The sequence below is a fragment of the Lutra lutra genome, chromosome 12 (assembly GCF_902655055.1).
Source record: "Lutra lutra chromosome 12, mLutLut1.2, whole genome shotgun sequence".
Lineage (NCBI taxonomy): Eukaryota > Metazoa > Chordata > Mammalia > Carnivora > Mustelidae > Lutra > Lutra lutra.
The window spans coordinates 53,890,901-53,914,464 of NC_062289.1; the positions used below are offsets into that span (position 1 = coordinate 53,890,901).

The 23,564-nt window shown below is 44.5% G+C and overlaps 1 protein-coding gene across 1 annotated transcript in view; it reads right to left on the reverse strand.

Moving 5' to 3' along the window:
* DLGAP1 (DLG associated protein 1) overlaps window positions 1–23,564 on the reverse strand; it is a 771,821-nt gene that overhangs the window by 62,855 nt on the left and 685,402 nt on the right. Inside the window, 1 exon segment of the mRNA XM_047697015.1 lies at window positions 174–547. Coding sequence (XP_047552971.1) covers window positions 174–547 — 374 coding nt within the window.

Genomic DNA, 23,564 nt, shown 5'->3' on the forward strand with positions numbered 1-23,564 from the left:
TAAGTCACGTTCAACAATGTAGGAATTTCAGAGCCAATTGTTTGAAAATCTGGTCCCACACATGGCCCTATCACCCAAAATGTCCAGATGGCAAATCTTCTGGAAAAATAAAAATGCTTCATTTCTTGAGTTTTGGGGTCCCTATTTCAAAGGACAGAAAGGGAGGCTGTTACCTGTATCCCAATAGAGAGACAGCGGTTTTTCTTAAAGTGATCCTTCTTCCTGTCCTCTGTAGTGACAGTGGCTATGGTGGTCGTGGTAGTGACTGTGGCAGGGTTGTTGCTCATGTGTTGACTCGCAGGGCCATGGATCTGGGCATTTGCAGCTTCGATGGCGGCTGTCAGAGCCTTCATACTGTCCAGGCTCTCCGTGGAGTTGCTCAGTCCAGACTGGCTGATAATATCTCCTCGCTGGCCCTGTCCATCCATGTAGGCATCCTGGGCAGACTCTGTGCTACTCTGGGCTGTGATAGAAATGAAAGGTTTCGTGGTAGTTCTGGGTGGGACTGGAGGTGGTGTCTTCTTATATGTTGTAATGCAAGATGACACTGGAAGACAGTGAAAACAGAGACACTGTGATTTCTGTGTGGGTTTTAATTTCTGTATTGTAACTAACAACCACTGGAAATCAGGGCACATGAAACACACAAAGACATTGAGCATGGAAACAAGTCCGTTGATAGAGTGAGATCCCTGCTTCGGGAAGATAGTTGAGCCTCCTCTGAGGTGATGCTCCCACAAGACTGAGGGGAAAAAAGACTGGAAAAACACCACCCTCTGAGATGGACGTTTCTGAAATGGAAGTTAATATGAATCAACATAAGATAGCCATCTGGAGAAATCTTCCCAGGCAATAGTGCGCCCTGAGGGAGAACGTATATACATGGAGATAAGCCCAGGATAGTCTCGACCTGCTCAGGAAAATACAAAATATAGCTAATGTTAAACAGGGTGACTCTGGAGAAGATTGCAGTGGTGGAAACAAAGCAAAGAGGTTGTGAGCAAGTGTGGTTTAATCCTAACCACAGTGGGAAGTGCCCTTGGGGTGGGCCTGGGGCACAGAGCCCTCCAAGCTTCCTGGACTCAGTTTTTTTCCTTTCTTTCTCCCTCCCTCCTTTCCCTCCCTCTCTTTCTTCCCGTCTTTGTCTCCCCCACTCCCTCCAGCCCTCTTCCTCTCCCACCCTCTACCTTCCTTTCCTCCTTCCCTCCTTCCTTCCTCTGGATAGATGCTCACTATATAAGCTTGTGTTCTGAATTTTTGTTGTTATTTCTGAGCAAAATTGTCCTCTAAGAAGGACATTACACAAAAGTATCCCAGTGTAGTCTTCCCGGTTTCTAAATCTGTGGTGGCTGGTGGGGGGGATGGCTTGTATGAGCTTACTCCCTAAAATGCTGTCCTTCAAGCCAACCTAATCAACTCAGAGGCATCGGCCTGTACAGAAAGGTGTCCTTCCTGGACCTGTGCAGTTTAGTCAAAATCCTCCCCAAGGCTCTGGATGAAGTATCCTTTGCTTTTCTCTCCAACTACCTGATCATAACTCTGTGGTTATATGAAAAAGCTTTACGCACTGGTTTTCAGCTCTCTATTTGTGGAGCATGATGTACAAAATACAGATCAAAAAGAATTATTCAGTTTTCAAGTGAACTCCCTGCCAGAAAAGAATAATTCCTGAACCAGCTTTCTAAAGACTTTTGTTAAGTCCTCTTAAAAAATGATTCAAACTATTGTGTTTCCATCGCTTCCTGTCCCCCGCCCCCCCCCCCCACCAGGCCTTGCCCGCTCACAGTGGGCGGTCCTTGTTACACCAAATCAGCTACTTCTGACCACAGGATCCCAACTCTCATTTGAGCTGCAACCGGGGCCATCTCACTAAATGAAATACTTGCTTTAATATTTAGGATGTTTCCTGAGGCCACTCAAAGGAAGTGTCCTATAAGGAACAATAAACAGAAGAATCCTGTTAATGCTGTCCTGCGGTTCCTTATGATTTGGAGTAATTTCCTTAACTGTAAAAGAGATAGGGGCAGAAATATTTTGCTGTTTCCTAGGGTTACCTGATGGAACATATATGCGCTGGTAGGGGGTAATGTAAACAATATAAATGTAGCCACCGCTCAGTTACCCAGGATGAATGACTGCCCAAGGCTCACCCGGGGAAACCTTCCACCTAACTTAGTGCAAGGACCACATATACATCCTTTAACTGGAACAGCTCGGCAACTCCCAGCCCAACGTCTACAGTTTTCAGCTAAGGTGCCTCAGAGGTAGTGGAACCAGTGGAGGCTCACAGTGCCCGCCTGGAAGGGGCCGAGCCCGGAGCAGAGCCAGATGGGGGCTTGGGGCTCAGTTTCCCCACCTGGCTACAGTAGTGCCAACATGGCCCCGCTGACTTTCTCACCTCCCCAGTTCAGTTCCATTTTATGGACCACACCTACTGAGGAGCTACCTTCCACTGCCCAGGAAGGTTTGAAGGGATAACCCTGCTCAGGAAGAGGCCCAGTTATTCATTGGAAGACCAGCCTGGATGTGAGAGGGAGTGACCCTAAGTGGGATGGGATCAGTCTCTTCAAATCTAGTGAAACCAGATCATTTTTATTACTTCTCTTAAGTCGTTAACACTGTGAACTCATCATTTTGTTGAAAATGGTTGCTCAGGACATTCAGCCCACTCGTATTTCAAAGAAATGAAACGCCACATTCTAACAAAGAAATGTCTGATCCTTGGGCTTGGTTATAGCTTGTTGTTTGTTACCCTGTTTCCTTTTTCGGTGTGGAAAATCCAAAGTGCACAGTGCAGCCAAGTAGAGTAGTATTTCTTCTGATATGATTTACAGCAGAAATTTTGTCATGATGTGATGTGTGATGTGGGGACTATAGAAAGGAGGGTGTCACCTTATTTCCAGCGTAATGATGGGGTTTGGGGGCACTCCCCAGGGCCAACTGCAATTTGGTGCCACCTGGTGGCTGTTGTCAGCTCCCCTCCTGCATGACTAGGGATAACTCTGCGTCCTTTGATCAATGGGGACCAGCAAGACAGCAGCAATGCTAGAAATCCACTAGGGTTAGATTGGACAGGGAGAATCCAGGGGACATAGCTTTCCCAATAGGCTGGCCCAGCTCCAGTGCCCAAAGGAGGTAAGATTCTGAGATTGCCTTACCTCGAAGAAGGAAGCTGAACAGAAGACAGGAATCATGCGCTTTGGTGTTGTATTCGAGGGACTTCATTATGAAGTTTCACTGCAGTGTGGGGCTTGGCACAACTCTGCCACAGTTATCAGACTTACACTCAAAGAAGCACCACCCATCAATTAGCAGATAGAAATTTAAAAGGAATTCCAATCTTTAAGAATGCCCTCTGCCAGAGAAGAAAGGAGATCCAAGACGACTCATACTTCCTACAACCCCCTTCCTTCTCATGCCCCAGTTCTCTCACATACAAGCCTGCTCCAGAAACTCAGACAACCAGATTCCCAATTTTTCCCAGCATCACTCTTTCCTGGTTTTGCAGGCTAAATTCTTTCTTCTCTCCTAAGATTTTTTTTTTTTCCTCCTAATTCTACTCTCATGATTCAGGACCAGGAATAATTTAGAATCCACTGGAGTCTGAGTGACAAGAGGGATGCAGTAGAATGAGGTTCAAGGAGATGAAACACAAGTAAATAAATCTTGCCTGGTCAGGACAGAAAGAGAAAGTAAGTGACTTATATATCATCAGTGAAATACTTCCCTTGTTTGAGAGTAACATTCTCAAAACAGTGATTAAAAAATACAAGTGCTCCTTTTATTCAGTTGGAACTTAAAAAAAGAAAAGATATGGTACTTTAACCATTTTTATTGCTTTCCTTTGCCTGACGTATTTCTTTGTTCATTTCAATTAAACTGATGTTTTTTCTTTATTTGGATCCTGATAATTTACTACCCCAGCTCAAAGTTGGAAAAAGAACTCCTATTTATAAGAGTCAGCAAGAGCAGAGTTACACATTTTGATGACATCACTTTCATTCAGAGGATCCTTTGCAGAGTGTAGAGACCAGAGACCGGCTTTTAAGTGATGGAAGAAGGAAGAGGAGGGGGGAGGGGTGGGGGGAATGGTGGGGGAGGGGAAGAAGAAAAGATAGAAAAGAAGCAAAAAAAAAAAAAAAAAGATAGAGAGAGAACAAATTCCTATCCTATTTCAGCTTCTAGCCCAGAATTCAATATTGTCTCTATTTGTATGGAAAGGTCATGCTAGTGTTGAAAACCTCAGAAGGCCTGTGCCAGGAATTATTTTTTTTCTGTAGTGGTGAAGTTTTTCTGGAAAAAAAAAAAAATCTAGACTTTCTTGTCACTCTGGTTATCTTCTGTGATCAAGAGCACACATGTGCCAGGCGGCCACAAAACAGATGTAGGCTCAAACCACGTGTTGTATCTTCTTAATTCTGGTGGGGCATCAGTCACATGCTCAACCAACTGAGCTCACTGTGGAGTCTGCTTGCCCCTCTCCTTCTACTTCTCCCCTTGATTGTGCTGGTGCTTTCTCTTTAAAATAAATAAATAAATAAAATCTTAAAAAAAAACAAACCAAAACCTCTGACGGGTTAAGCTAATGTGTCATATACCGTAAAGCTACATTGAGGAATTACTTAGCACTTCTTTGTTACTTTTTAGAAACTCTTTCAAGTAGAAGCCCATAAGAACTACAGATCAAAACCATAAAAGGACAACAAAAGAATTTCAAAATATACATATACATAGAGTTTTATAGTAGCCAAACAACATCTTTTTGATGTAAACAAGTTATCGTCAGATGTTATTAACCATAAAGCAAGCTGTGATCAAGCTTTGATTTGATCTGCTTTTAGTAGCGGCTGGTTTCTACAAGGAAGTCATGGTCAAAGCAGTCTTGGATTTGCTGAGTTGTATCATATGGTCTGCACTTACTAAGCTGAAGACCACCAGAGAGAGAAGGCCTGCCTCAACCCACTGTCTCTGTGGAGGGCAAAGGTCTCTTGATTTGGTCCAGCTAACAACAGTTTAACAAGCCCTCAAAAGAAGATTTTAAAAAATCAAATGGGGTTAGCAGTGGGGGTGCTAGAACTGGTTCTTATCAGCTTGCTAGATAATTGTGTAGATCTCCTCCACAGTCTCTGTATAGTGACATTTCAATGATAGCTTGAAACTGACCTTGGTGTCAATGTTAACACAATGGAAATTGGGAAATAGTACCCCTGCCTCAGAGAGCAAATTGTGAAGCATTTCCAGCATACCTGTGTGCATAGCATGGCACTGGTCAGAGTGTGATCCACAGACAGGTGTCGAGTCACAAACTATTTGATGAGCATATAGTAAGATATGCCATGAAAATTGAGAGTAAACTTCTAGAAATTTTTACAGCAATTCTAAAGACCATTTCATTGATTGAATCTAACAACAAGAAGACTGGGTCTTGGTTTTAGGTGCCTCGTTTTTAAAATTTCCTTTATCCAGTGATTTAATTTATTGCATTTTTACCAAAATATCGATCTGCAACAGACTGGACATCAAACAACAAACTACCTCATCCCCAGAGACAGTTTGAGAAGCACTAACAGGAAACATTTGCAAATCCAGCGGACGAGGCAGAGGTAGTGCCTGTGGGATTAAGAACATATGAGGGAGGTAACTTGAAACTACAGGCTAGTGTAGAAAGCAAAAGGATGTGAAGGGGCCAAAAGAAAAAAAAGAAATGTGGAAGGATGTAAATTTAAAGGGACCAGTGCACAAATACAAGTTGGTGGCTTTAGCCTCAGGTAAACTGCCTATTTCTAAGAGGGTGTGTCTGGGTACAAGTGTGACATCTAGAACAACAGGGGGATTGTGATGTGCGCTTTATTCCAGGCTTTTCTCTTTAAGGGGACATTGCTGAGTGCTCCACGGAAAGAAAAACCGTATCTTACGAGGAGTGGATTAATGAGAGAGGATGTTTAGTTTGCAAGAGAAGGAAGACAGGAGAATTTCCAATGATTTCAAAAGCTCTTGTGTGTTGGCATGGACTAGTTCTGTATAAGACATCGCGGGAAACCACCAAGGTGAGAGCTCAGAGAGGCTCTAAGAATAATTCCGTAGTAGTCAGTTGTTCAAAGGAGGAATATGGGGCTTTTGCTGTGTAGTGAGCTTCTTGGTCTGCGGAGGTGGTAAGCACAGGCCAGCTCATCCTTTGGCTGAGAAGTTGTTAAAATTGTACCACCGAGGGATGGGAGCCTGAAGTAGGTGACAAGATTTCTTTCACACTGGAGCTCCTGCGGTTTTCTGAATATTAATCAAAGGTAGAAAAGAATTTGAGAAGTAGAGACCCATTGAGAGTGAGGTGTAAAAGCTGAAGAAGGAAGCCAAGAGAAGAGGTGAGGGAGCATTACCAACACAGATGTTTGGTAGCAATGACCAGTGTTCGGGCGTCATGGGAATGCATTTTGGCATAGATGAGGGCAAAGCTGCTAATAAGAGAAATTTGCTGCTGCTGCTTCGCATCGAGTAGGCCGAGAAGTGCTGAACTGACAATGAACCAGAGGTTGAACCCGTGGTGATTCGCTACACAGGCTGGACTCCTCACCCATCAAGTCCCAGATAAACCAGCGTCCTGGCTTGAGTCCTTCACGGGGTAAGAGCATAAACCCAGGTGAAAACAAAGAGGATAAGACGGAACATTAGTCGAGGCTCTTTTTTTTCTTTTAAAGTGCTACCCCCAACATGAGGCTTAAACTCACCCTGAGGATCAAGAGTTGTGTCCTCCACCAACTGAGCCAGTCAGGTGCCCCTTTAATTTGGATTCTCCATGTGTATTAGATCAACTGAATCACCAGAGAGTGAATCCTTACTCTGTAACACACTGTGCTAAGAATTTAAGAGACATGGTCTTATGACAGAGGAAGCTCTAGCTATCCCCACTTGTTTGGTGGTAAGACTGAGGCCCAGAGCAGGTAACTGATCTCTGTCTTACCCAGCTACTAAGTAGTGGAGTTTGCATAACTTGGAGGCCTCAATTCCAGCTGTTTTCCTTCCCCCAAACCACTGTATTCATCCACCCATTAAACCTTCGATTAAATACCTTGCCCAGTAAAGCATGATGCTTTCCATGAGAAAATGCCCCCAGATGGCCCCAACACTGTAGTCTGCACCCTGCAGGAACCTGTCAAGGGTATGGATGATGAAAAAATTTGGAGTGGTCAAAAAAGCAGTGCACCAGCTGCATCTTTAAAAATACTGCAGAGGGGCGCCTGGGTGGCTCGGTGGATTGAAGCCTCTGCCTTAGGCTGGGGTTCTGCTTCCTGCCAAGCAGAGAGCTCTCTGCTCAGCGGGGAGCCTGCTTCCCCCCACCTGCCTTTCTGCCTACTTGTGATCTCAGTCTGTCAAATAAATAAAATCTTTAAAAAATAAAAATACTGTAGAAGTCGGGCTCGGGGCTGGGCACGGAGCCTGCTTAAGATGCTCTCTCTCTCTCTGCCCTTCCCATCCCGTAAATGCTCTATTGCGCACTCTCTCTCTCAAAATAAAATGAAAATAAAAATACTTAAAAGGGAGGAACTCCACAAAACAAAATATACATGGAAAAATTGCTCCCTTGTTTCAAAATATTTACAGCTGAACATCTCCAGGCCACCCAAAGTGTGGCGGTCAGTGGTCCATGCAGAGCCGGCCGCATGGTGAGAGGGCCGGCAGGGAGGGCCGTGGGGTGCGGCACGGGGGTCCTGGGAGAGGGACCCGGCTTCTCGCCGGCTCTCCCGGTTAGTGTCGGCTCCGGGGACGTGGCCATGAGAACGGTTTCCACTGAAGCCGTCCTCCACGGAAACCACAGAGACTAGGTAACCTTTCCTCAGTCGAAGTAGAAAAAAGCACGCTTGTGTGAGCGTGTAGGGGAAGGGCAGGGAATGTGGACAGAGAGGGAGGGGTGGTGTAATAACCCTTTAGTCATAAGACTTGCCAGTTGGTAGTTACTAGTATTCCAGACACTTCCTAATGCCAGACAAATGCCCCAAGCCTCGGCATGTCTGGCTCGGAGATCTATTCATCTGATAGCAGCCCGGCTCTTGGGGGAGACAGATCTCTGGGCAGCCGCTCTCTGCTGCTAATCAAACACAACATTGTTCTCCGCGGGAAGAATGGGAAGGTTTGTTTCAGAGTCACAACTTTTTTTTTTTCTTTTCTAAGAGGCACCCAAGTTGTTTTAACAAGTTGCTACAAAACTTGGTCTTCCTGAGGTGAGGTTGTGGCGCACAGTGCCTGCACTGTACCAAAATCCAGGGAGGGAGGGGTCAGAGTTAGTCATTAAAAAAGGAAGAAAAAAAAAAAAAGCCCCAGGCACTTCATGCCTGGAAATGATGTAACAGGCAGCCACTCCTCTGTTAGAACTACAACCAAACAATGCTCAGGCAGTCCACAGCAGCTGCTCTCCAAATGTCAGCGCCAGCCCGGTCCAAAGAGCTTGAAAGGCAGCAAGCTGGAGGGTTTCGTGCTGTACCTTTCTCGCCCACATTTTCCCCAAGCCCTCCCAGGAACCTGGCAACAGGTAACGTGGCAACCTTTGCTTTATAAACTGGCAAGTGGCATCATTTGAGAGAAACAAATGGATTTTCTTTTTTAAAGCCAGCTTCATCTCCCCCTACCACGTCCATACCCCGCCTCACCCCCCCAGCCAAGAAGCTGAGAAAAAGGCACTGCCTCCTGGCAGCCCTGCTCTCGAGTGCCGCCTTGTGGCTAAACTCGGAATATCACCGAGGTACCCTGAAACCTGCGGCTCAGCTCGAGGTAAGTCACGCTAGGAAAAGGGCTGGACATCTTTGCTAGATTTGTCTTCCAAAAACACCCATCAAGAGCGCTAGTCAGGATTCAGAATGTCTTGCCTTTTTTTTTTTTTTTTTTTTAAACGTATCGCTTTAACAAAAGTTTTACCCCCGCTGCAGCCTAAGGTCTCTGGGTTGAAGTTGTGTTTTTTTGTTGTTGTTTTTTAACAGCAGCTAGGGTAACATTTTTTTATGGCGGCGAGTTGAAAAGCAAGAACTGCTGTAGCCGCGTGTTGAGGTGGGTGGCAGCAAGGAGCAATAGCCAAGAAATTGAGGATTCCTGTTGGGTGGGACGTGCATTTTCTATTTTTAATTTTTATGTGATTTTGTATATGTAACTTGTATGTGGAAATCTTTCTCTGGGGGCAGAAGCATCTCTAATTCGTATTTCTGGCTTCCAGTTAGTCTACCTGCAAATATTATTGAGATTTCCCAGACTGGGGGTCCAGCTTCCCAGAGAGTAGGGCCTGCAGTACCAGTTTAGCTTTTATCTCTGTGTGGGGCAGACACCCACAGAAATGCCAAGGGCACTATTTTTAACTAGTCTTCTTTCTCTCAGGTACTCCCCCTTCTGATGTCTCTGATTTGGAGGGAAGGCTATGGTTGGGAGCTGCTGAGAGCTCCAGCCGGTTGCCAGGGCATCCGTCCTTTCTCCTTCTCTGCAAATGTTAACTGGAAACTAAGCAAGAGGTTTAGATCAAAGTAACTGTGCTCTTCAGAAAGTTCCATTAATTAACTAAATTAAAGGAAGTTAAATGATGTTTGGAGGAAAGTCATTTTAGAAGGCCCAGGTCCAGGGACTGAGGTCTGAAACTTCTAATGTGGACTTTTAATGAAGCTTGGCCGCAAGTTAAATACTATTAGAAATTGAGGGTTGCCATATGGAAAACCAGTTGTTGCCTGAAATCAATCATTTCAAAGGAACATCTTGAAAGTAGACAGACATTTGGCTATTATTTGCCTTGACCATTTAATACTAAAGATTAAAAGCCCATGGCTCTGAGTAAGAATCATTTGACCAGTAGCCACGGTGAGTCATAGCCTTCTTAAGAACTAGGCACAAATATTGAAGTCAGGATGTTGAGAACATTGGGCTTACTAATTTGCAAGGCAGCGCTATTGCTTCCAGAAGGGAATGTGATCAGGATTCCACGGCTCATTTTCCCGGTCTTTCCAGCAGGTGCTGTTGAGTCATCCATGTACAGAAGTGACTGCCCTGGCTGTTTCATCTGTTAGGATTAAATTTCCACTTGTTCCATCACTTTATGAAGTGATTTCTACCATTGAGTCAGATATGTCACTTCCTCTAGGACTTAGGGATTTTTTTTTTTCAATGTTTGTAACATTGTGTGTGTTTTTCAAAATTTGTCCCAGCCAGTCTGCAGGTTTTCCTGGATTGAATGGATTGTTTACAGGAGGGGAAGATTTGGGGCCCAAGGTCAGGGTTACCAAATTATATAAGGTTTCCTGTTTGGGCAGTTGGTCTACCAACTCCTCAGGTTAGTGCAGACTGGGGCTTGCCAAAGGACATCATGCCTACGAGGCCTGGGGTAAGGATGGTGCCAGGAGCGGGGAAGGAAATTTTTCTTTTAAGCTTCTCATCAGCTAGCTTTCATTTCTTGTCAGATGTCACTTCACAGCGATACTTCTCTGTAGTAGAACTATAGATACCTATAGTTCTCTGTAGGTGATTTTTTTTTTTTCCTGACTAGGAATTCTGAGAGAGGAATTTAGTTAAGGATGTGGGAACCAGTAGGTCAGGCATTGTGGTCCGTTCTGTTCACGATGACCGCAGTGACTGGAATGGGCGTGGCACATGGGACTACCACAGTAAAGTATTTTTTTTTAAATTAATATATAATGTATTACTTGTTTCAGGGGTACAGGCTTGTGATTCATCAGTCTTACACAATTGGCAGTGCTCACCATAGCAAATACCCTCCCCAGTGTACATCACCCAGCCGTTTCATCCCTCCCACTGCCCCTCCACTCCAGCAAACCTCAGTTTGTTTCCTGAGATTAAGAGTCTCTTGTGGTTTGTCTCCCTCTCTGGTTTTGTCTTGTTGCATTTTACGCCCCCCTTCCCCTATGATCCTCTCTCTTGTTTATCAAATTCCTTGTATCAGTGAGATCATAACGATAATTGTCTTTCTTTGATTGACTTATTTTGCTTAGCATAATACTCTGTAGTTCAACCACCTCGTTGCAAATGGCAAGATTTCAGGTTTTTTGATGGAGATATATATATATATATCACATCTTCTTTATCCATTCATCTGTTGATGGATATCTGGGCTCTTTCTGTAGTTTGGTTACTGTGGACATTGCTGTTATAAACATTGGGGTGCATGTGTCCCTTCAAATCACTACATTTGTATCTTTGGGGTAAATACCCAGTAGTGCAAGTGCTGGGTCATAGCTCTATTTTCAACTTTTTGAGGAACCTCCATACTGTTTTCTAGAGTGGCTGCACCAGCTTGCGTTCCCAACAGTGTAGGAGGGTTCCCCTAGTAAAATACTTGTTACAATGAAGGAATGAACAGGGATGAGAAGACATTTCCTGGAGAAAAAGAAAAAAGGACTACTAATCTGGAAAGGGAGTCACCAGGGTAGAAGTGAAATGAATACTCAACAAAGCCATTCTCTGTGACATTGGATATTACAATCGAATCTCCTATCACCAGTGCCCACTTCTGTTTGGCAATGGCCAAGGGCTGGCCGAGTGCAATTGTGATTGGCTAGCTTTCGCCATGAGCTAGTATGCAAAAGCACAAACTAATATCACCTGACTGGTTGGTCCTATGGATTATTCACCTAACTTCCTCCGTCTTCTGTTTGGCTTTACCCATGGGCCCTGGGCAAATGGCCGAGTGAGGGGCCTATGATGCTAACTGCCCATTTCCCGTGCATCTGCCTTTCTTTGCCCTCTTATTATTCTTCTATTCTCTGCTTGCACAAGATGGGTATCTGAGAGCCAAGAACTTTCTTTACCTCTTGGTCTTACTTCATGGGAATTAGTGGCACCTGCACAATGGGACCTGGAGCCTGGAATACAGGGAAAAATCTGGAATGGAGCCACACAACCAAACAGGACTCTTCTGCCAGGTTATTTGGTGTCTGGTAAACAAAGTAGAACGCAAGCCTACCTAACCCCGGGTCGATGGGAGCGGGGTTATCAGGCACAGATTGCCAGCTTGTCCTGCTTGAGAAAGCGAGTTGGCTGTGTAGCAAACCAGCGTTATGTCACGAGTCCAGTCAGGCTAAGTCCTAACTGAAACCCCCAGCTGGATGTGTTGGTAGGAGACTCTTCTGGGCTTTGGAGAGAGGGCAGCTCTAGCAAAGCTGCCTGCTTCTGCCGCCCTTATGGACCGAGGGTCTGCAGGGAGGGCTTGGCCTGGAGCAGAAGCTTTGCACAAGGCAAGCTCAAATCCCTCCAACCCGGGAAAACAGGATGTGTGGGAAAGTGAAGAAGAAAGAAAATGCATCCACCATTCCTTCCTGTTGGTTTCAGCATGATGAGGAATAATTATCTGGGTCTGGAGAGCAGGGCATGTGGGAGGCCACAGGACGCCCTGGTGTGTGTAGTTAGGCAGTTAATTATTCATCCCACTCCATTCCTCTTTCCTCTCTGAAACCCCCCTTTTCAAAGGAAAAACAGGAAAACTGACTGGGTTAATCTGTAGAACACAGTTTCTATTAGCCCACTCAGCCCAGGAAGGAGACCATCCCACTACTGAGTCTCAGATAACTGATTCAGCGCTTAAAATGACACCTCCTTATCCAGCTGTGTTGACAGATGAGGACACAGATCTAGAGAAGGACCTGTCCACGTGTCCCCAGGCCTCTCTGTCCATACCAAGCTCCAGACAGGACTTCAGTCCACCAATCAGTGTTTACAGTTGGTAGGGAAAGGGCCCCTTAAAGAATGCATTATAAATTATATTTTACAGTTGGGTTTTTGTCATTTGGCAAAAATGTAATAAAAATGGTCTAGGAAACTGAAGAGGCCCGCACTAGAATGGTATCAATTTACTCTACTTGCCCCCACCAATGTCCACCTTCACTGTGTTCAAGAGAGCCAGGCACTGTTCTGGAATCCGAATTCCACAAGTGAGAGGGGGCTGGAGAGTGGGCTGCCCAGGTTCTCCAGGGCGGGGTCTGACTGGAGCCTTGACTTCTTGCCCTCCAAACCTCCACTTAGATTTGAAAGAGTTGCCTTTTGTCATTAAGATTCTACTTTGAACTCTTATAAGAACCTTAGCTGAATTTTAAAAGCCCTTATCTGACTTTGGAATTCAGAACTTTTGGGGATTGTAGAAAGCTAATATACCTGACATTCCCTGGGGGTCTAGGGCAGCGCCTCTTGATGACGGACTCTAACCTGTTTGTATGCAGAAAGAGGTAGTACAGGCGCACTGCAGGCAGTTCCAAGGTCAGGTTTTGGCCAATGGCTTTCAGAATTGCAGATGAAGGAATGATGTTTCCCTGCCCCTTTGGAAGCCTTGGAGCCATAGGACTTTCTCCTTCAGAAGCATCTACGGCCCTGCCCTAAGTTGTGTCCTATCCAAGCCTACAGAGAGGATTGGGGGGGATGGGTGGATGGCTGGTGATGGGGTGGCAGACTCTTATGTTGTAGGTGAGCGAGGTTTCCATATGTTTAAGGAAGAGAGAAATCCAAGGTCAGGTTTGATGCTACTCCTGACGTCTCTCTTTGTGTTGGAGTTCTGGGTGTTCATTGGTTTCACACACTGTATTCAGAAACATCTTGTTCTGGTTTTTGTGAAAATGGTAATTGGGGTGTTCGTAGGGGGGCTTTCAAGTAACCTTTCCCCCCCAGGTGGAATGATGTGTACATAAACTACAGAGTGGGATAGTCTTACGTGTTCTTGAAGAGAAACACCTCATATTTGCGAGGTTGTGTGGATGTGTTTTCATTCATCTTTTCCATCATTCTCATTATGACCCCCTGCCCTCAGGCTATAATTACTTCCCCATAAAATAAATAAAACCAACATTCTTCTCCTTGACCCACCATAATTTGTACTCACAGGAGGGTGGCTCTGTGCGAGGTCCAGGCTGGGTGCCATGCTAAGTACAGGCAGCTTAGGACACTCCCCTAAAAGTTTCTCTGCAAAAGCACTCTTGACTCGCTGGAGCCCTACCTAGTATACACAGTTTAAAAATTCTTTTTTTTTTTTTTTAACTTTACTTATTTATTAGAGAACACAAGCAGGGCAGAGGGAGAGGCAGAAGCAAATTCTCTGCTGAGCAGGTAGCTGACACGGGGGCTCCATCCAAGGACCCTGGGATCATGACCTGAGCTGAAGGCAGCTGCTTAATCGACTGAGCTGCCCAGGCGCTCCCAAAATCATTTTCAAAACGCACATTTTACACTGCATTTCCAACCCGGGAGAGAGGAGATAATCCATGTAAGAGCTTGAGTTAAAGAATAAACCGAGGGGCAGCTAGATCTGTTAGTGAACAGACAGATAGATATAGATGAAGCACTAGAAAATTTCAGGATCTAAAGCACCCCACCGCCGGCTGATGTAGGAAACGTTCTCCTTTTCAAAAAGAACCCGAGAAAGTAAAGGCAGAATGATTTGGTTTCTCGATTTCTGATCACAGGTGAAAGATTTAGCCAAGTCTCAGTTCTTTGAAGAGGCAACTAGACCACAGCAAACCTACCAAACGGAAGATGTTAATACAGTCTGTGTGTTATGTGCTTGGGGCTGGGGGTTTGTAATTTACACCGGTTGTAATTGACATAGCAGTACAACTGCAGAGCTGGCAAGGTGCAGGAATGCGGAAAAACTAGAGGAAATCAGCACCAGTGTTTGGATCGAAAGTAACTACCAATAAAGACAGGAAAATGGATCACAGAGAAGGGAAGCATTTGGATAGCCGCTGCTCAAAGATTCAGCCGGTTTGCAGTTGCTGATACCTTGTCAGGTCTCCAGATAAAGGCAACTCTTGTCACCCTCAGGCACCTGGCTGAGAGGTAATAAAACAGTTGCCTTATCTCCTAAGGGTGGAGTTAGTCAAACCTCGGTGGTAATTATAGTAAACTGAAATTGCCTGTCATTTACCCGCCCCCCCCCCCCAAAAAAAGAAGGCGAAAGGAAAAGGCTTAAGGCAGGAAACTGTCGCCCTCTTTGGATTTTAAAAAGCAAGCAAAACAGCCAGGAGTTTTCCTGGGAGTAAGAGAAAACAGCCTGGCCAGGCTGCCCTCTCTAGGGGTAACAGGATTGCTGACAGCTCAGGTCCACGTGACGGTCTAGAAAAGAGGCTCAAGCTGATGAAAATCCAAGAAATCTTCTTAGGAGTCTTCCTTTCTAAATGTAAATGACTCAGTGCTTTGCTAAGGAGGGAAGGAAGTCACAATCACACCGAGTGACTCATTCAGTCCTGTTAGCTCAGGCAGTTGGATAAAAAGTTTTAGCAAAAGCAGCAACAAATCTACTTTAAATACTAGCACAGTAAGGAAATTCCTCTCTTTCAGGCTGAATGCCATCTGCACAAAAGAGCTCCTGTTGACATCTCATTTACAATCTCCCCCAGGACACAGACAAGACCATTTCAATAAACCCGGCTCAGAAACACCTATTGTTCGAAATCTTCAACTAGCCACAGGCTACCACCACTCCCTATTGTTTTGTAAAAGAAAAGATTTAGAAGGAGAAAGATTGCCACTGTGGAAGCTCTGAAAAGAGGAAGGAAAAAAGTCCCTTTGACCCGATGCTGTCAGAGAGCGTGCATGAAGAATAAAGTTAATGGATTTCCATTTTTATAAGAAGTGCCTAAGAAATGCCTGTTAAGTTTCTGAAGTGGGGATGGGGAATTCTAAATTCAACGCCAACTTTGTGTGTATAAGAAGTGAACTCCTGCCAACGGGTTTGCTAAATGAAATGCCATAGGCTATACTTACCCTATTCTCAGTCCTACAAAAGCCCTGTTAGCACCAATAGCAGAGCACCAGGTGAGTCTTTGATCTGGGCTGTTGCCCTGGGAATTAGAGCTGGACTGTCCTTTCCAAGTAGAATTTCCAGGCTTGGAGCCCACTCCTCCCTGTTAATGATTTCTTTTTTTCCATCGCTCCGTTTTTGCTCCCTCTTTTAGTAAAAGTTGAACACTCTCTGGCGTTATGTAATGTCCTTAGATAGTTGTTCTTTGCTATGCTTCAAATTCAGGGATACATTTGTGTTTACCCCCCAAAAGGGGCCCTCTTCATCTGCTCCTTATCTTGACCCTTGTAATACGTCTTGCAGTTAACCTTACCTATCTCTGCAAATGATCCCTTTATCTACCCAGAGCTCAAACCCACACTGGGCATTATCTCTAATTCCTTTGAGTCCGCTCCCCTCTTAAATCTGTCTGGAATGCTTCTACCTCCTGCAAGCCAGCTTTCTGCTTTCCTAGATGCCATTACAATACTCCCCTCCTGAGGATCACAGCAACTTCCTAACTCACGGTTTCTCTAACCACCAGTTGTGACTTATTCAGGGGTCATGAAACCAATTGAGGCGGGTCATGCAGTTTCACCACTTAAAAAATGAAGTAGATTAGAAAATGTGAGATTGCATCAGACAAAGGAAAAAGTACTGTTTCGTGAGCCTTGTTGCAGTTTGTGTTTGCATCCGGATCTCTGTATGTTCTGGGCAACAGGTAAAAACGGATTTTGTTTGCCACGATATTCTGAGAAATACTTTTCTGATTGCTCTCACTGGATCTGCCTGATGCCTGCTTCAGGATTCCTGCTTCACTGCTGGATACACTTAGAGCAAGGGTTGAAGACACTGAACAGAAGCTGTCACTCTCCAACTGACAGGTCTGCCCACAGGAGAGTCTCAATGAAGTCTAGGGCTTGGAGAGTCTGAGTAACTGGGCTCCTGCTCACTTTTCAGAAGGGCCTTGGAACTCTGCATCCTGACTGCTTCTACTCTTCATTATTAAAACCATCAAGTTCCCGGGAATGTTAAAGGGACTTAGAAAATAAAACAGCCTTCATAATGGATTCCTGCCCAGGCAGGTCCAGACATTTAAAGGAATAGTCTTGCCGTTGTTTGCCATTATATGGAGAGATGTTAAGCATTCCTTTTTATATTGGAAATGAAAAAATAAAGAAATCTGCACATGCCGACGATCCCTGAGAGTGGTCATTCCACGAAAGCCCATGGGACAGACACAACCTTCCTGAAGTTCCCAGCAAGCACATCCTTATCCCTTCCTTAGTGCTGGGGCCCTGCCACCACTATGCATCTTGCTGGGAAGAGACGTGGCCCCAGTTCTTGCAACTCTGCCCCCCAAATCCCGTGCCAGAACCGCACTAAGAGAAGTCCCTGTTTTTTCGCCGGGTGCCTTAAACTTACTTACGTTATGGAGTCTGGGCTTAGAGAACCTGCTCCATTAAGTGGAAGGGCTACAGAAATTCACCTTCTTAGGGGAAAAAAAAAAGAAAAACAGCAATTTTAAATTCTGTAATTTAGAAGCCAGTGTGCTGCTTTTTCCCTTAAACTGACCAGCAGTAGCTTGCCTTTGTTTGGCAGAAAATAGGACAGAAACTCAGGATAAGAAGAAATTGACGTGAACGTGCACTCTAAGTCACTGCTGTGATTCTGCACAAAACTACTATGTACTCTGACATCAAGCAGTTAGAGCCATGTGACGTGTGCTTATGGATGATTTTAACTTTATTCTTTGGGCTTCTCAAAGGAGAGGAAGAAGCAGATTCTTTGCTGAGCAAGGAGCCCCAATAAGGGGCTCAATCCCAGGATTTATGACCTGAGCTGAAGGCAGCTCCTTAACCGAATGAGCCACCCAGGTGCCCCGGTTTTGAGGTAAATTTTATATGAATCCCACATTTAAAAAAAAAAATGAAAGCCTCTTAATATTGTTTGATATTTCACTGTCTTTAAGAGCTTAAGGAACATTGACCCATAAACACTGAACACTGGCATAGGACTGATGTTTTCACACCTAACATCTTATCGTTTCCAGAATGCCATCTTCTTACATGTCTAATTGCCTGTGGGACACATTGCTGTTTGCTCTCTCATCACCACCCTCCGTGCCAACAGGACCTCAATGCTGTTAACTTTTCCAAGCAGCCATGACTTTTTGGGAAGTCAGTCCCTCCCCTAGATATGGAGTCTGAATCTTCATTGAACCGAAGTGTGATCGTAATGATTCTGGGAAGTTTTGCCTCTCTAGTCAAAAGCAACACAAGGCAAGGACATTGTTTTTGTTCCTCTGGACATTGTCATCAGCAAGAGATACCCTGAAGTGTGGCTGCCATCTGGGGACCCTGTGGCAGGGTCTGCCTGAGCATAGAAACCCGTACAGAGGATGACAGGTGGAAAGATGGTAGGAAGCTGGTTTGGATATATATAGTGGCTGCCTTACCTCTAGATTTGCTATTATTTGAGAAAATGAATGCCTTTCCCATCTAAGTCACTTTGATTTTATTTATAAAATTTTATTTGCTTATTTATTTATTGGGCTTGGGCTTATGCAGATGAATTTATATATGCTAAGTGTCGTGCTTGCATGAACACTCCTGTTCATTCATCAAGATTCACTTCGTTTGTGTTCCATTAGTAGCTCCTACATATCTTTATCGTAAAACTCACCACAGGGGTGCATGAGTGGCTCAGTTGGTTAAGCATCTGACTCTTGATTTCAGCTCAGGTCATGAGCTTAGGGTCATGAGATTGAGCCCTGCATTGGGCTCTGTGCTGGGTGCAGAGCCTGCTTAGGACACTCTCTCTCCCTCTGCCCCCCACCCCACCCTCCCTGTGCTTTCGCATACTCTCTCAAAACAAAACCAAAACCAAGAAAACTTATCAGACTTTGCTTGTTACAGCCCTTCTCCAATGCTCTTGTATGAGAATGAGGAAAGTTAGTGATCAGGCAGATCTTTGTTTACTACTGTTTACTTGTTGGATTAAATGATTCTTTTTTTCTTTTTTAAAAGATTTTATTTATTCATTTGAGAGAGATAGCACAAGCAGGGGAGAGGCAGAGGGAGTGGGAGAAGCAGACTTCTAGCTGAGCAGGGAGCCTAAAGTGAGGCCCAGGACCCTGAGATGATGAGGGTAGGAGGGCAGGATAAGAATGGGACCTGCTTACTCTAAGTTCAAATACTTGAAAATTTAAAGTTGCAGACCCTACCCAAGCTCCGTTTAAGGCCTGTCAACTAGATTTCCTTAGTTCACTATAGTAATAAGGTAGAATACCAGCCCCAAAATTATCCACTTCAATTACTAGAAATCTATTAAACAACCACTTCTCTGCTTTCCATACCTGAGAGACAATTTTGCATGATGTTTCAAAATGTAAGTTTTAGAGGCAGACCTTGATTTAAAAGTGTGTCACCTAGGGAAGGTTGTTTACTTTCTTTGAATATCAGTTTCTTATTGTGTAAAATGAGGATTAGAATACCTTCCTGAGAAGGTTGTTGGAAGGATAAAACGAAGTAATACATGAGAAATGCTCAGCACATTCCCTGACACATAGTAAGTGCTCAATAAGTAGTATACATTAACAGCAACAATAATGTCAACAATTTCATAAGAGAAATCCCTTCCTTTTCTCTTAGCAGCTACTGAGCCAGGTGCATCTTATGCAAAGGGCCTGTGACACTCCAAAGCGATAGTTCCATGTGAAGGTAGTCAGATTATGCCATCCATCTCCATGACAACCACGCTTCTCATTTATTTTGTCCAGTGCCAGGTGGGTGGTATGTGATGAGACAAAACTGAACCTCAGGCTAAAACTGTCATTCAGTATATTCACTAGCAGTACCCCTGCCAGGGATGCCCTCAAACTTTGGATTTCATGTGTCCTTTATTTATTTTTATTTATTTATTTTTAAAGATTTTATTTATTTATTTATTGTACAGAGAGAGAAATCACAAGTAGGCAGAGAGACAGGCCGGGTGGCGGGGGGGGGGGGGGGGAGCAGGCTCTCTGCCTAGCAGAGAGCCCGATATGGGGCTTGATCCCAGGACCCTGAGATCATGACCTGAGTGGAAGGCAGAGGCTTAACCCACTGAGCCACCCAGGCGCTCCTTCATGTGACCTTTAAATTCATAGTTTCAGTCATAGAAGTACTTCTGAAACACTGACCATCTCAGACATATTTTCATTTTTAGTTATTTTCCAAGGCCAAAATAAACAAAGCCAAAGATACCCTCAATGTCTGTCATTTAGTCCATTTTGCTATTACTAACAAAAGAGAGATTAGATTAGAAAAGATTGTTGAGAAAAAAAATTTGAGCTTAAGTGAAGTGTGGGTAGCACTCTATCCTATAAGTGGTCTTGGATATAAAATCAACCCGGGGCATCTGGGTGGCTCAGTTGGTTGAGCCTCTGACTTTGGCTCAGGTCGTGATCTCAGGGTCCTGGAATTGAGCCCTGCATGGGGCTCCCTGCTCAGTGGGGAGCGTGCTTCTCCCTCTTCCTTTGCCTCTCCCCCTGCTCCTGCTCTCTGTTTCTCAAATTAGTAAATAAAAAACTAAAAAAAGAAACAAAACCAACCTAAACTCTCTCAGGAAAAATAGGGTTGGCATTCTAGAGAAAGGAGTAAAAAGAACAGTGTTGGTTGAAGGGCACTTCAACCAACTAGGGCCCTTAGAAAGTATGGATTTATGGGGTGCTTGGGTGGTACAGTCAGTTAAATGGCTGACTCTTGGTTTGGGCTCAGGGTCATGGTATTAGAGCCCCATGTCAGTCTCCATGCTCAGTGCCGAGTCTTTGGAAGTCTCTCTCTCCCTCCCCACCCAATACTCTCTCTCTCTCTCACTCTCTAAAATAAACCTTTTTTAAAAAAAATTAATTTGTTAATTAATTAATTTGACAGAGAGAGAAGGAGAGATCACAAGAAGGCAGAGAGAGGGAGAGGGGGAAGCAGGCTCCCAGAGAGCCGAACATGGGGCTCAATCCAAGGACCCTGAGATCATGACCTGAGCCTAAGGCAGAGGCTTAACCCACTGAGCCACCCTGGCACCCCAAATTCATACTTCTTATAAAAAAGGTTTACTTTAGGAGTGCCCGAGTGGCTCAGTGGGTTAAGCCTCTGCCTTAGGCTCAGGTCATGATCTCAGGGTCCTGGGATAGAGCTGTGTGTCCGGCTATTGGCTCAGCGGGGAGCCGGCTTCACTCTCTCTCTGCATGCCTCTCTGCCTACTTGTGCTCTCTCTCCCTCTCTCTCTCTGTGCCAAATAAATAAATAAATCTTTAAAAATATATTAAAAAGTATGAATTTATAGGGCTCCTGGGTGGCTCCGTCGTTAAGTGGATGCCTTTGGCTCAGGTCATGATTCCAGTCAAGCCCCGCATCTGGCTCCCTGCTTGGCAGGAGGCCTGCTTCTCCTCCTTCCACTCCCCCTGCTTGTGTTCCCTCTCTCACTGTCTCTCTGTCAACTAAATAAATGAAATCTTTAAGAAACAAAAATAAAACAGTTTTAAAAAGTTTGAATTTATAAATGACAGAATGCCTGGATAAAGTGAAAGTCTTTGGAATTCCAGGTCTATAAATTGGTAGGTCGGTGATCTCAGGCAATGCACTTAAGTGTTCTGTGCTTCATTTATAACAATCTGTAGAGTGCATTCTGTAGCATTTTATAATAATCTGTAGAATGGGACCATAACTATAAGATAGTTGTTACAGTAAACATGAAAGGCAGCAGGTGTGAAAGCCCTGTGTAAATTGCAAAGTGCTCTGCAGATGTTGTAGTAGGAACAACAGCAGTAGTTCTAATGATTGTTACTTTTTTGGGAGCCAGTTGAGTAAATTTTCCAAACCACAATTCTTCCTGGAGCAGCATAAATTGAGTTCGCCTTTGGCTAATGTTGAGTTGGGTTCTGGGGATAATTTTATAAAATTTGCATGAAATTGCAAATTCAGGCATATAGGAGGGGGGAAATGCCGTAAAAATTAGTAGGGCCAAAGGGAATGGGCTCTAGTCATCAAATTGCATATTTCCTCTCCCACCCACCCCAAAACACTCATAATATTTGATATAAAAATAACATGGCAACAAATAGCTGCATGAAAAAGAAATAGTTCTTCCAGTATTGATAGGGTAAAGCTAAGTGGATTTTGAAAGTGATGGGAATCAAACAAAACTTGGAGAGGAGATAGAAAATAATTTTTCATATGCTGCATAGAGTTGATAGCTTTGGTGGTTTTGAATAAATGAGTAAAAGAGTTGGGACTGGTGGGTCCAATGTTACCATGGTAAGTGCTAGTTGGGGGTCTCTAGTTTCTTGAATAGAAACTTGCTTCTATAGAATAGATAGAATCCAGAGGCACCCGATAAAAGGCTCTAGGATGCCCCTTTGTGAATTTGGAGCAAGGAGGAGAGCTGAGTCTTGAGCAGATAATCTTTGAGGGGAGTTGTTGGGGAATTGGCCTTGGCAATAGCCAGGTGATGAGAGAAAAAATCCAAGGGAGACCTTGGTAGGTGGGAGGCAGTTGGAGTGGAGCTAGCTAGTCCGAGCAAAGGGAAAGGGAGGTGATGAGTAAGGGGAGGCCAAGAAAACGTTTTTCTTTGCTTTCTGAGGCAGAGGCATCTCTGAGCACAAATGTATGAAGTAGGTAAAATTTCCTGTCTTTCTCTCCATAGCTAAAGGGAGATCTGCTGCTACCCTGCTCTTCCCCACTCACTCAATTCCACATTTTCCAGGTTCTCTTTCACCCTTCTTTTAAGAAGGTTGAAACTCTTATCGAGTCTGATAAATTCATTGGATTTTTGGAAGAATTCTTGTGAACATTTCTTTCCTTCAGAATAATAAAAACTATTTTAAAAGAGATTCTCTGGGGCACGTGGGTGGCTTAGTTGGTTAAGCATCTGCCTTCGGCTCAGGTCCTGATCCCAGCGTCGTGGGATTGAGCCCTGCATCGGGCTCTCTGCTCAGCAGGGAGCCTGCTTGCCTTCCTCTCTCTGCCTGCCTCTCTGCCTACTTGTGATCTCTCTCTCTCTCTCTCTCTCTGGCAAATAAATAAATAAATAAATAAATCTTAAAAAAAAAAAATAAAAGAGATTCTCTGTAAAGTCTGCCTTAATTCCAAGGAGTGTCTCAAATTGGGAATTTCCAGCACTGCTAATAGACCTATTGTGGCCACAACCACTGTTCTGTGACTCTTAAATCATAATAAGGCCTGGAAAGGGAAGAACTATATTTTATACTTCACCTGTGTAGGCATGGAATTGTGCTAAGTACTTTTTCTACATGATCTTCATTCCATTTTGCAGATGTGGAGATGGAGATGAGGTTCAGAGAGGCTAGTAACCTGCCAGAGGTGGATGCAACTGTATTTTCCATCTGACAGGTGAGGAAGCCTTTCTATCAAGAGTTGTAAAGATTTGGGGCACCTGGGTGGCTCAGTTGGTCAAGAATCTGCCTTTGGTTCAGGTCATGATCCGCAGGTCCTGAGATCCAGCCTGGCATTGGGTGGGGGGCAGTCACTTCTCAGTGGGGAGCCTGCTTCTCCCTCTCCCTCTGCCCTGCCTCCTGCTTATGCTCTCTCTCTCTCTCTCACAAATAAATAAAATCTTAAAGGAGAGAAAAAAAAAAAAGGCCTTGTGGACCATGCAGTCTCTGGTCCCAAACACTTGATTCTGCCATTGTGGTAAAGGAGGAGACGTCATGCAAATGAGTGGGCGTGGCTGTTTTGGAGAGGGGAGCCAGATTTGGTCTGAGGGCTTAGCTGGCCAACCAGTGTTCTGGAACCTTTCCACTTAACTCTGATAAGGAGTGGGAAGA